This window comes from Schistocerca cancellata, chromosome 2 (assembly GCF_023864275.1).
Source record: "Schistocerca cancellata isolate TAMUIC-IGC-003103 chromosome 2, iqSchCanc2.1, whole genome shotgun sequence".
In the NCBI taxonomy this organism is placed as follows: Eukaryota; Metazoa; Arthropoda; class Insecta; order Orthoptera; family Acrididae; genus Schistocerca; species Schistocerca cancellata.
In genome coordinates, this window is record NC_064627.1 from 632,204,591 (window position 1) to 632,219,298 (window position 14,708).

At 41.9% G+C, this 14,708-nt stretch overlaps 1 protein-coding gene across 1 annotated transcript in view; it reads right to left on the minus strand.

The window, feature by feature from the left end:
* Nucleotides 1-14,708, minus strand: part of LOC126162296 (esterase FE4-like) — a 78,479-nt gene that overhangs the window by 28,345 nt on the left and 35,426 nt on the right. The window contains exons 4-6 of the mRNA XM_049918715.1: nt 12,610-12,806; nt 7,577-7,748; nt 3,514-3,686 (exon numbers count right to left, since the gene is read on the minus strand). Coding sequence (XP_049774672.1) covers nt 3,514-3,686; nt 7,577-7,748; nt 12,610-12,806 — 542 coding nt within the window. The remainder of the gene's footprint in view (nt 1-3,513; nt 3,687-7,576; nt 7,749-12,609; nt 12,807-14,708) is intronic.

Sequence of the window (14,708 nt, forward strand, 5' to 3'; positions counted from 1 at the left end):
TTTATCACGTAATCTTGTTTATTTTGCTTACGATAAATGTGGGAGTGTCGCTGAATGAATCCCGATGCTTCGCTGCTACGATCGCTGTGAATAGGAGGATACATACTCGGGGAAACAGTCCCCTAGTACTGTGGATCGCTACAAGTGTAAAATTAAAATAAATTAGTACTATCTGTTGTTTCCGTCAATTAGTTTACTTCTGTTCTACGATATACAGATATAAGCACACCCCTTGTTAGCCGTTTCGCTCAGGTAGATGAAAGTGTGTGCTATGCAACTACTTTTGAGGCATTGACCCAGAAAGCGTTATTAATCATTTCATGACCAATGAAATTTCTTTCTTTGTATATCACTATAAACCAAGGCTTCCCCATCACTACCTCTGAGAGATAAATGATGCTTACACACATAAACACACACCTTTCACAGTGTTTTCCGAAAAATTCTTCTATCCGGAGATTTGTACATGAGTTTACGGAGCATTTCCGAAATAGTCACGCGTCGATCAATCTACCAGCTATAAATCGAGTACCACTCCTGTGAACTTTTTCGGTGTCTTGCTTTAATCCGACCTAGTGCGCATCGAAACACTCAAGCTGTACTCAAATACGGGTCACACAGGGGTTCTATATGCGGTGTCTTTCATAGATGAATCACATTTACTCATAATTCTCCCAATAAACATAAGTTGACAACTTGCCTTTCCCGCTAACGACCTTACATGCTCGTACCGTTTCATATCGCGTCTCTACGTCACGTCTATAAATTTTATCGTGACTGTATCAAGTAGCTCACCATTAGTACTGGTTTTGAACATTGCTTGGTTATTTTTCCCACTCACCTACAATAACCTACGTTTATCTACATTTAAAACAAGTCGTTATTTATCAACCAAATAGAAATTCTATGCAAGTCAGTCTGTATCCTCCCACATCATTCAACGACAACACTTTTCCATAAAGTGCAGTGTCATAAGCAAGTTGTTGCCGACTGCTACTCTTCCTATCTGCCAAATCCTTTATGCGTAAAGAAAACAAGAGCGATCCTTCCACAATTCTCTGTAGCAATCCAGACGATACTGTTGCCGCTGACGAACAATCGCCGTCTGGAATAACGTATTCGATTCTGTTACTTGAGAAGTCTTCGAGCCAATCACATATCTGAAAATTTAACCTGTATGTTCGGGCCATCGTTATCATTCTGCCGTGGGGCACTTGTCCAGTGCTTCAGTGCTTTCAGGAAGTCTATGGAAAATGAACCCCCGGTTGTGCTTCATAAATGGATCACAAAGTATAGAGTGAAAAAAAGGGCAGGTTGACTTTCGCACGAGCGATGATCTCTAAATCTGTGCTGATTTCTGGAAACAAGCTTCTCTATCTTAAGGAAATTTATTATATTCTAACTTAGAATATGGTGAAGAAATGTGCAGCCAACCGACGTGAAGGATATCGGTCTGTTATTTTGTACGTCCATTTTTTTACCCTTTATGTATAGGAACGTCCCCTGTGCTTTTTCCAGACGCCTGGGACTTTGCAATGAGTGAGAGATTCGCGATAAATGCAAGCTAAGTGAGGGCCCAATGTCGAAGATTACTCTCTGTAAAACCAAACAGTGATTCCTTCCGGAGTGGTTTGCTTTCAGCGATGCCTCTTCCTGGATTCTCCATACGAGACAGTCAAACGCTGGTATGTCTCTACGGTCCTTCAGCGTGAATAATACTTTACACGCAAAATTTAAACTTCAGCTTTCCTTTTTGCGGTTTCCCGTTGTCACACTAAACTGGTCGACGAGTAAATGAATAGAATGCTTCGAACAGTTTAACGATTTTACGCGGGACCATAATTTCCTCGACTTCTCGTCAAGATCTTTCGCTGATGTAGGACGATGGAAGTTCTATGCTTCGCACATCGATCTTTCCATATAAACACAAAATGCTGCTAACTATTGCCTGTCGACATTTTCGCTTTCTTTTTGGAACCGAGAGTTTAAGTTAAATGCTGGGGTGGCTCCTTGGAAATGTACACACCTTGTATCATCCAGCATCTCTTCCCTACCCGTGCTTGTGCTCTGATCATCTTTTAGTCGATGGGACTATTTCCCTTCCGGCTTCCAGTAGCACTTCAATCACCTTCTATAGGCCGAATGGCTAAAGTTATGAAATATTCCTGACGTTACAGGAGTATGAATCCATTTCCTCCATGTAACAGACGTATGTGTTGAGCAACGCGCTAGAAAGCCGGAATAATTTTAGTTAGCTCCTCGTATATCCATAATCGTGAATAAATTAATTCATATTCGTGGCATAAATTGTTGTCATTTCATAGAAACTATAAGTTTATTGAGCTGGAGAACTCTGCAGAAAAAAATGTCGCCTTAGAAAAGCAACAGCTCTCGTCTCGTCGTGAACAGTTCCTTTTAAATTGTCTATGGTTGGACAGTGTACAGCCTTCATCAGACTGATCTTTCGACAACACGGGAGAAGCGCCAACTGTGAAGTAGGAAATGGAAATGAAGTCCCATGCTTCTTGACAGAGCGTAGGGGAACGCTGCGGGAGACCCACACCGCCATACTAGGCAAGGTCCTAATGGAGGTGGTTTTCCGTTGTCTTCCTTCGACGGTAATGTGCATGAATGATGATAATGAAGGCGACACTACAACACCCAGTGATCTCGAGGCAGGTGACAATTTCTGACCGCGCCGGGAATCGAACCCGGGCCCCCTTGTTCAGAAAGCAAGAATGCTACCGTGAGACCACGAGTTGTGGACTGTGAAGTAGGGGACTGTCAGTTTTAAGAGCGGCGTCTAATAGCAGCAATGGCGAGTCGGCGTTGTGTAACATAGACAATGCCTTGGCATTGCAAGGTTTCGTATAACATAGTTGACTGGCTGATTTGGTTGAGGGGACCAAACAGCGAGGTCATCGATCCATCATTAGGGAAGGACGGGGAAGGAAGTCGGCCGTATCCTTTGAAAGGAACCATCCTGACATTTGCCTGAAGCGATTTAGGGAAACCACGGAAAACCTAAAGCAGGATGGGGGTACGTGGGTTTGAACCGTCGTCCTGTCAATGCGAGTCCAGTATGCTAACCACTGCGCCACTCTTCCGGAAGATCTATTTACAAAGGCCTTACACATCACGTCAAAGGGTACGGAAACGAAAAATGTGAAGGACATGAGCATTTACACGAGGAGAAAGCTCTAAGAAGAGGAGGAAGAAGAGGAAGGAAAAATCAAATAGTATGCCGTTCAGATGCGCTACAAAATTCCGTTACTCGTAGCAAAGTTCATGCACTGTTTCACGAATGGTGGTTTAATAAAACAATGAAGGTGTAAGTATCATGGGCAGACAGCTTTGTTCAACGATAAAATATTTTCTAATAAACGTAGGTCCCTTCTCCATTCAAGGCGAGATCATACCTTGATCCACGTATAACTGCTGTTGATGAATTTATATCCTAACACCTGACATATAACAGCTATGGAACTATGGCTAGATAAAAATCCCTCTCACCTCAGCGAATTGCTGCATTGTCTCTTCGCTCAACTTCTTATCACCAAAATAAAAGCTTCTCATGCTCTTTGCCACGTTTGTTCGATCTTGCGGACTGATTTTAGCGTTAGTAGGGAGTACGATTTCTAAGTCCTCGTTAAAAGCATCCAAGGCCTCTTTACTGCGACGAAGGTCTGAAAAAAAGAAAATTCATCGGCGTTGCACATGTTATGACATGGTAGTAAGGAATGGCATGGCGAACAGGAAATTATACCTGTAAATGAATTTTACAAATAGATCGTATCTACATTTTCAGAAATATATGTCTCTGTAAGGAGTTTTTATATAATCCTTGTACTACATACCTCAACAGTTTTAATGTGTTGCGTAATAAAAGAAGATAGAAATGAGAAAGAATCGCACAAAAGCATTTATTTGTTGCGATATTATGTTGTCAGTACCGTTTGCATGCTATCACTCAGGGGAGGGCGACGCTTAAAAGTTTGGGCTCAGATACAATGCACTAGACGTGCGTAATATCTAGTACAATCATGCTTAAAAGATCCAATAACTGGTATTCAGATAATTCTCTTGTCTCTCACTGTTCGATTTGTACTCATAATATTAGGCTATTAGATCTCCTTGAGTCACAGAAACAGTTTCGGTCGTCATCCTCCTCATTTCAATGAGATGAAGCGATGTCAATATATAGTGAAAAAAGTACCATCTCCTGTTAACTTTGAAGTTACTTGCTGATTCTAGTTTTCTGAGGGATTTGATGCAGCCAGTCACGAATTCCTCTCCTGTGCCAATCTTTTCTCTCAGAGCAGCACTTGCTATCTACATCTCAAATTATTTGCTGGATGCATCCCAATCTCTGTTTTCCTCTACAGTTTTTACCCTCTTCAACTCCCTCAAGTACCATGGAAGTTATTCCCTAATGTCTCAACAGATTTAGCATCATCTTATCCCTACTTCTTGCCAGTGTTTTCCATGTATTCCTTTCCTCGACACTTCTGCGGAGAACCTCCTCATTCCTTACTTTACCATTCCACCTAATTTTCAACATTCTTCTATTGCACCACATCTCAGTGTTTCTATTCTCTTCTGTTCTAGTTTCCCCACAGTCCATGTCTCACTGCCATAAAGTTCTGTGCTAAAACCGTACGTTCTCAGCAATATCCTCTTCCTCCCCAATATAAGGTTTTATATTCCGGTGAATATGATTATGCAATGAGAGAAACCACTGGCTTATTGGTACGCTGTGCACGTCAAGTCATCGATTTTGCTATGTTACACAGAACAACAGATACTCTATCACGCATTAGAAATTCATTGTTTTGTCCCAGAATTAAAATGAAAATACCTCCAGTTCCACGATTTAGACTATGATTTCCGAGAAGCTACGGTTATTATAAGGCAAGTGAAGAAACTGAACATTTCAATTGCTGTCCCCTATGTCCCACTGCTAGCTCGTTACATGAATCGAAATGGGATCTGTTATGGATCACATATCGAACAAACAGCTCTATCTTTCGAAGTAGAAAATGACGCATTTTTAAAACAGAAATGCCGACAGGATGGTTAGCAGTGTTCCTTTTCGTAAATTTTTGTTAGGCATCAATGGACCTGACCTAATGCTTCGTTTGATACGTCCCTTTTTTTCTTTTTTCCGCTCAGTGTTATAATAACATATGTCAAGTAAATCGTTAAAGGTTACAACCACCGTTGTCTCCTGTAAATATTTACCATGTCGTCGTGTAAAGATTGGTATATGCATGGTTCATCGGATGCAGAGTGTTCGGTGCACTGTGCGTTCACACTATTACTCTGTCCAACATTAATGTCTGATGTTAGTTCCGCCACAGTCCGCCGCCTGTTCTGTTTTATCAGTCTGCCCATCCTACAGTGGCGTCGCAAGTTATTACACGATAACATTCAGTGCAACATAGACCGCTGAATTGGAGCTTAGGAAGCTGCTAACTTGTGCCTTAGCCACGACTCATAAGCACAGCTGTCGCTGGTAGGCAGCGTGAGAACGGCTCCTGTGACACTTCGAGCGACTTCACATTCATACCTTCTACGAATCTAAATAAAAGACATTAAATATGGACAGATTATTTTCAAATTTGATATACTAGTTTTTTTTTTATTCAGGAGAAGGTCTCCACAAAACTTCTAAGTTGAGGTTCAGAAAATTACCTAAAACACCCCAAACCGACACTTAGACTACAAAACTCAGTTATGAATAATAACAGTTTGCCTTTTAGTATCATTTGAAATAATTACGAGAGTTCTCAAGGTGTAGAATGATTTAACTGAAATTTTATTTTCAAAACAATTATTTAGCATTTTTGTAGTATAAAATTCAGAAAAAATTAAACCTGTTTATTAGTTTGTTGTGTGAATAAATAAGAATGAGTGAGAGTTTGTATGTGTGACATACGTTGAAATTCAGTATTATATTATGTACAACGTTATGTAACTATAACTTGGGGAAGATGTGTTTTACTCACATTGTTGATGACGTATGTCTAGATGTTATTGCTTTTGTAAGAAGGCAGCCAGAATGTCCGTTTGCAGAGTAATCGTTTTCTAAATTATTTTCAAGATTAATTTCAATTTCGTTTTGTTTTATTAAGTATTGTGTAAGTATTTGCGTTTTGGAAGACGCAAATCCTTTTCTGAATAGTGGTTGGCTTAGGCGAGTTTTGCCGCGAGAATAATCTCGAAGGATCATTTTCATTGGTCCGCCAGACTGATCAGCGTCAGAATTAAGTACTTCCCGCGCACAACTAGTTAGTTATACTGGGAGAGAGGCAGTCTGAAGAAGAGTAGCTCGTCAGCGTCAGTTGCGGAAGGATATGTTAAATGTGCTGTTTATCATTATGTATAAGATGAGGAAATATTGTGTTCCTCTCGTCTAAAACTAGTTGCAAAAAAATCCGTTGCCACTACGAACAGTTTAATGAAGGTGGGAAGTTCTCAGATTGCTTTGTTTGAAAGTTGTTTTTGGAAGCTTTGGAGTTGCTTTGTTTGAAAGTTACTGGTGTGTGAACTTTCGCCCTCTTTTTGTACATTTCCGCGTGGCACGTTCCGTATTCATAAATGGAGTATTTTGGCGTGCAATTTCTCTTAAGGAAACACACTGAAAAGGGTCGAATGTGAAGCTCACTATTAGTAGCGGAACTGTGACTGTGAGATTGCGTAGTCAATCTGGTCGGACTTATTTGTACTTCTGGCTGCTTAGCGTGTGAAGTTGTTGTATGAACTGAGAACTGAGAGTTGTAGATTCGTTAGTTAAGTAAATGTGAACTTGATGGCTGGTTTAAATATGTGCTTAAGGAAATTAAAAAAAAAACTTGCTTCCGAATTCTGAACAATTTTTAATGACAGAAGCACCAGCCTTACCACCCGATGTGTATTATGAGATAACTGTAGGACAGCAGGCTACTAGAATCTACGCGCACTTAGGCGTCGTTTCTATCAATGCTGCTTTTCCGACGTCTAAACAGTACGTACGTTGCAGAGAAAAGGGATGGTGAGCGGACGCCATACTGAAGTAGGTGGATTTTGGCAGCTGAACAGTGCACAGTACGACGAACGAACGAAAATTTAACTCGCCCCGCCGCACTAGGATGTCCGACATCTGTAGTGACGGGTGGCCGCCTAACCAAACGACGTCTCGACGTGGTGTCACCATGGTTTCGCCACATGTTGAAAACACTCACTGCAGCACTCCTCTAACACACAAAGAGCGATGCAGTTTCCGTAATGTTCGTACCGAGCCTCCAGGCTATCACATCCAGCCCTCAGTGGAACTCAGATCGCGCATCTTCCTCATCCTACGCACGGACACTACACTCACTGATACTACAAGCACTGTACGTGTGTCCGACTAGCAGTCATTCTTCACCAGGTGGCGCTGCTATCCCCTGGACGGGTTTATATCGATAGTAGGTCGGTGGTCATAATGTTCTGGCTGATCAGTCAGTGTGTGTGTGTGTGTGTGTGTGTGTGTGTGTGTGTGTGTGTGTGTGTACGCTATTAGTGGTAAGCTTGCTGGAAGACCATAACAACTCACCGGCTATTTGATACAAGCCCTCCATCGAATTTACTCCCATGATGACCGGTACCAAGCTGCGTTGGCCCTTAGCCAACACATCTTCGAACTCTTCGCTGATGAAGGCCCCGCCCTCTGCGTCGGTAGGTTCCAGAACAGGACGGAATGGGCTCATGTCTAGCCGCAGTTTTTCCTGAAAACGTAAGAAAACAACAAGAAATGCTTAATTTAAATGTTTTGTCGTCAATGAAGTCGTTGGAGACAGAGCACGAGATCGTGTTGGACGGATCTATGGAAAGAAATTGCCCCCATGGCGTTTCGAAGAAACCATTATGCCTCTTACATTAAATGAATGAGAAAGCTACAAAAAACCAAAATTTGTATACTGGACGGCTGTTTGGTTCGAAATGCCAACTGACTACTACACTACTTCGTACATGTAAAATGTGATGAGTGTTTGAAGAACAGAATAACAGTTTATTTTTGTGAAAACTAGCCACATACCTCACGTGTCATAAAACTTTTGCGAAGTTTTTTGCATTTCATAAATTAAAAGCGTAGTACGTAATCCTAAAATGATAACATGAAACACCATAGAACTTGGATAACAGATTTGTCGCTATGCTGTCGTCACAGGTTATCTATTCTGTTTTTGTATCGTCGTCTCCAGTTTCATTGAAATAATTCTCTTAACTCACGGGTCTTTATTTTATTTTTTTAGTTTTGTTTATTCCAACAGACCTAGCTTGTCAACGACCTATTCTAAATATTTTATCTTGACTACAATAACTGTGTTACTAGTCGTGTATTTTGTTACGAACAAAAGATAATTTCTTGCGTAACTTATAAGCAGGTCTCTTGATAGTACGACTCTCGACATAAGAGATCGTTACTAGGTCAAATGCCATAGTAATTATTTAGGTTCCTGGACGCTAGGTAGAATTATCCTTACTTTGGGAAATAACATATACAAGGTGTCCCATTTATCTTGACCACCTTAAATAACTGTTTCTCCACATTCAAATTACAAAATGTTTCAAACAAATGTTCTTTAGCCGTCAGGGGGAAATCAATCAGCATGATTCCCTTCGTTGTAGCTTTCTTTTTTACAAGATATGAACAGTAGTATGACCTTTTTTTAAATGGCACCCTGTTTTTTTATTCGGTAATTCATTTCCTCTCCTAAGGACCTATTCAAATATGTATCACAGTGTACAATTGACTGTAACACAACTTTATTAATTACATAACACAACATTGACTTTGAGCCCGAGATCACAAACTCGTCCACCTGCTGGAGTTGCCAGAAAACAAATGAAAACCAAGTAAAAACATAACACAAATTTGACTTCGACTGTCCTGTACCATTGCCTAGGAATAGAACATTGAAAGGTACTCAAAGTGGTGACCTTCAACAGCGGTACACTGGTGCACTCGTTGGATGAAAGAATATTTTACTGCTTCCAGTGTTGCCTGCTGAAGAGAATTAAAGCAAGCACGATACTTTCTTGTATGTCCTCAGTTGAAGGAATATCGCGATAGACGTCTTTAATTCATCCCCAAAGAAAAAAGTCCAGAGGACTTAAATCAGGAGACCTAGCAGGCCAAGTAACTGTTCCTCCTCGAACAATCCCCCTGGCAGGATATCTTCGGTTCAGAAAACAACGTGCACGCAAGTCATTATGTATTGCACATCCATCGTGTTGATAACTCATAAGCATTCTGGATCTTAGCGGCATTTCATCCAGAAGAGGAGGAAGAATTCGTCTGAGGAGGTTGGCATAAAATGGCTCTGAGCACTATGGGACTTAACTTCTGAGGTCATCAGTCCCCTAGAACTTAGAACTACTTAAACCTAACTAACCTAGGGACATCACACACATCAATGCCCGAGGCAGGATTCGAACCTGCGACCGTAGCGGTCGCGCGGTTCCAGACTGTAGCGCCTAGAACCGCTCGGCCACCCCGGCCGGCGGAAGATGGCATACTCTGTGCCGTTTAGACTACCATTGCTGAAATAACAACCAATAATTGTAGTACCAAGCATCCCACACGAGACGTTAACTCTCCATTGACGCTGATGTTCCACCTGTCTAAGCCACCTTGGGTTGTCTCTGGACCAATCATGCATGTTCCTTGTATTTACCTGTCCTTTGTTTGGAAAGGAACTTTCATCGGTAAATAGAACATTGGAGAAGAATTTCGGGTTGGCGAGGATTTGTTGCTGTGCCCACTGACAGAACTGTACATGATTCTGGAAATCATTCCCATGAAATTCTTGATGTAGGTGTTCATGATAAGGACGGAACCGGTGACGTGTAAGAATACGATGTACACTCATTTTAGGAATGCTAATTTCGTGTTCAAGCTGTCATGTGCTCACATGTGGATTCATAGCAACGGAAGCCTAAACAGTAACTTTGGGGTCTTCGTCTGTGCGAGTGCTACGACCATTGCTTTGTCGTGGACTGAAACTTCCCGTTTCTTGAAGCATCGCAACAAGACGAGGAAGCAACCGTCCGTAAGGTGGGTTCTTGTCGGGATATCGCTCTCTGTACAGTTCCGCTGCCTGCGTAGCATTTCGACTACCTTCAACAACAATAAAAGAAACGTTATGTCGTTGCAGTTTGTAGGAAGGACAATCTGTACTGTGTGCCTACTCCACACAACAGCATTTAAAAGGATTAAAGTACTCTACTAAATGTACTCATACATAAGAAAACAGTATTGCAATTACTGTTCTGCTAACTTACATTCTCCATTAATGAGTAGCGTTTCTACCTACTCTTCGTTGGCGTACATTCTACTCACGCAGTTCTTCAAGCGACGATGGTTGACGGAATGACGGGTGTGCATTCTACTTATATTTACATTTGTCCTTTGTCTACGTCAACATGTGGATGTATTCCATTACCCCGAGTACCTGTACTAATCGCTGGGAGCGTCAACGTCAGTGTTGTGTTATGTAATTAATAACGTTATGTTTAAGTGAATGGTACAAATGGTTCAAATGGCTCTGAGCACTATGGGACTCAACTGCTGTGGTCATCAGTCCCCTAGAACTTAGAACTACTTAAACCTAACTAACCTAAGGACATCACACACAGCCATGCCCGAGGCAGGATTCGAACCTGCGACCGTAGCGGTCGTGCGGTTCCAGACTGTAGCGCCTTTAACCGCTCGGCCACTCCGGCCGGCTGAATGGTACACTGTGCTACATTTTTGAATAGGTCTTTAGGAGAGGAAATGAATTACCGAATAAACAATACAGGGTGTCCTTTAATAAAAAGTTATACCACTGTTCATACATTTGTAAAAAAGCAAAACTACAACGAAGGCAATCATACAGAATGATGTCCCCCTGACGGCTAAAGAACATTTGCTTGAAACATTTTGTAATTTGCATCTGCCCAAACAGTTATTTAGGGTGGTCAAGATAAGTGGGACACCCTGTATAAGGTTGACCATGTTTGTATTACTGTTTACTACGGAGAAAGAGTTGACGGTCATAAGCAACATTCTTGGATTTGGTATCCAAAAATTTCTTTCTTACTGTATTCGGCAGTTTTCAAGAACGCATTCGTCGGTAAAGATACGACAGTGGAAGAGACGTGCTAAATTTCTGACATGTACTAGACAAAATTGAAAAACCCGCGATGCTTTAGACAATCCTGTGTTAATCAAGAGGCTCAGATTTTTACTTTGTGCAACTATCGATTGAAAAACACTATTTACAATCGCTGCCCCATAGAGCTCATAAATTAATAAAAGAATCGCATAAGACTAGCCCACGGCGACAAAGGACTGTGCGAAAATAGAAGAGGATCGTATGACACTATGAGTCACTGTACATGGTGGGTCAGTTCCATGAAAGTTGATGGCTTCACACTAAAAAGGAAAACTATTTTAAACTATCCTCTACAAAGAAAGTTAAAAAGAAATTCACAGCTTCCATTCCTCTCACATGCGAACCCTACTACAAAACAGAAAAAATTGTCAGACCACGGAACGTTAACATTGCCTTCGCAACACAGTAAGACAAAAACCGAGACACGATGTTAACACATCACAATATGGCATTTATAAAATAGTATATAGCACCTGCAAAGCCCTCTATGTACGTCAAGGTGGGAGACTTTCATACGAGATTCAACAAACATACAAAATGCCTACCACACTAATAACTATAATAAATCAGTAGCAGCCACCCACATGTAAAACACAGGCCACCCCTTCCATGACAGTGCGCTTTATTTTCTTATATTACATAAAATGGACAAGTGACACCAAATGGACTTATAAGAAGCAAGTGTTCACTGAAGGTACAGTACATAGAGATATGTTACTAAATGATATACTTGAAATGAATAATACTAACGTCTTTAAAAACCGCTCCCATGTTGAAAGTCTATTTCACTGAAAAAAAGTTGTCTTTTCCAACTAATAACCTAGTATTTTCCATGACATAAATACATCTAGATATCAGTGTTTCATCTTCGCGGTATACTACCGTTTTAGCAATAGAATCTAGCTTTTAAGCGGCTTTGGACTGATGTAAACACATTACAGTGAAAGCATTAAGTTGCAGTGTACTGTCCTCTGTGTGTCAAACAACGACATTACCAACAAAAAATGTAAGTAAATGCACTAACAAAATGACTAAAAATCCTTATCACACAATATACATACCATAACGTATATATATCTCCCTGAGCAGGCGTCGTTTTCGACACGTAACCTCACTGACAAACACAACAAAGGAAACTATGTTCACTTTTATATTAATTACAATGTAAAAGTAACAGTAAATGCACTTGATAATCACAGCATGCTGCCGAAACGCGTCGTGCTAATAAGAAATTAGTAACGAGTGACTGTTTCTGTATATATTACTTCATAGACATCTCACAGTACAGTCACAGCTCTCAAATAACATCCAGATAACTTGGGCAAATTTAAATAAAACCACAGAAGCCAAAGTTGTAATATTCGGGACAAAACACATGCGCACCAAACAATCGTGACATCGAAGTGACCAAGCTTAGTGCTACAACCTCGTGTGAGCGAGCCTCGAGAATGTTTTCCACCAGCGTCCTGGCGGGCACCTTCATCAACGAATCGAGGAGCTGCTGCGAGCTGTTAGCCGGCAGTTCCAGATGCCTGGCCAGCCGGAAGCTCCTTTCCCTGGAAGGGATGACCAGGCTTAGCGGCGTGAAGGCTCCGCTCTGGAGGATGGCCCGGTGAAACAGCCCTGTAACACCAGTCAACACCATCTCAGGAGACAGGCCAATTAAGCGACATCTGGATCGCAGTAAGAGAGTACTTCATGGCGAAAACTGCTTCTCCGTTTATTAAGGAGATAGTTATCCGACATTTCCTCGTTATTTAGTTACCCCAATACATTGTTTAGCAGGAAAATAAATTTTTTTCTCAATATGTTTGAAATGTGTAGGTACGGTATAAATTATACAGTATAATCATTTAACATATAACTATAAATTTACCTTAATAGAAAACTTTACACTGAGGAGACAAAAGTCGTGGGGCCGATATGCATATATACAGATGGTGATAGTGACGCGTTCACAAGGTATAAATGAGTAGTGCATTGGTAGAGCTGTCATTTGTACTCGGGTGATGTAAAAAGATTTCCGATTTGATTATGGCCGCACAACGGGAATTACTAGACTTTGAAGCGGAATGCTAGCTAGAGATAGGCACCTGGGATATTCCATTTCGGAAATCGTTAGGGAATTCGGTATTCCGAGATCCACAGTGTTAGTAATGTGTAGAGAATACGAAATTTCAGACATTACTTCTCCCCACGGACAACGCAGTGGTCGGCGCCCTTCCTTAATGGCGGAGAGCAGCGGCGTTTCCGTAGAGTTGTCATTGCTAACAGACAAGGAGCACTGCGTGAAAAAACCCCAGAAATCAATGCTGGGATTGCGACTAGCGTATCCGTTTGGACATTCGTAGAAAATTGGCGTTGATGGCGTTTGGCAGCAGATGACAGTCGCTAGTTCCTCTGCTAACAGCATGACAGCGCTTCTACTGGCCTCTTTCAAATGGGTGTGAATTTCTAAGGGAGCAAACTGCTTGGGTCAACGGTCCCTAGACTTACACACTACTTAAACTGACTTACACTAAGAACAGTCCACACACCCATGCCCGAGGGAGGACTCGAACTTTCGACAGGAAGGGTCGTGCAGTCCATGACAAGACACCCTAAACCGCGCGGCCACACCGCGCGGCTACTGGCATCGTGATCATATAAGTTGGACCCTTGAGGACTGGAGAATGATGGGCTGGTCAGATGAGTTCAGATTTCAGTCTGCAAGAGCTGACAGCAGGGTTCGAGTGTTGTGCAGACCTCACGAGGCCATGGACCCAAATTGTTCAAATGTTCAAATGTGTGTGAAATCTTGTGGGACTTAACTGCTAAGGTCATCAGTCCTTAAGTTTACACACTACTTAACCTAAACTATCCTAAGGACAAACACACCCACCAATGCCCGAGGGCCGGCCGGAGTGGCCGTGCGGTTCTAGGCGCTACAGTCTGGAACCGAGCGACTGCTACGGTCGCAGGTTCGACTCCTCCCTCGGATATGGATGTGTGTGATGTTCTTAGGTTAGTTAGGTTTAATTAGTTCTAAGTTCTAGTCGACTGATGACCTCAGAAGTTAAGTCGCATATTGCTCAGAGCCATTTGAACAATTTTGCACCATGCCCGAGGGAGGATTCGAACCTCAGCCGGGACCAGCCGCACAGTCCATGACTGCAGCGCCCTAGACCGCTCGGCTAATTCCGCTCGGCGGACCCAAATTGTCAACAAGGCACTGTGCTAGTTGGTGGTAGCTTGATAATGGTGTTGGCTGTGTTTACATAGAATAGATTGGGTCCTCTGGTCCAAGTGAACTGATCATAGACTGGCTACTTACAGACCATTTGCAGCCATTAAATGGATTTCATGTGCCCAAAGAACATCGAATTTTTTATGGGTGGCAGTGCGCCATGTCACTGGGCCACAGTTGCGCGATTGGTTTGAAGAACATTCTCAACAATTCAAGAGAATGATTTGGCCACTTAGATCGCCCGGCACTAATCCCATCGAACATTTATGGGGCGGACGGCTGTAGAGGCAGCACGACTC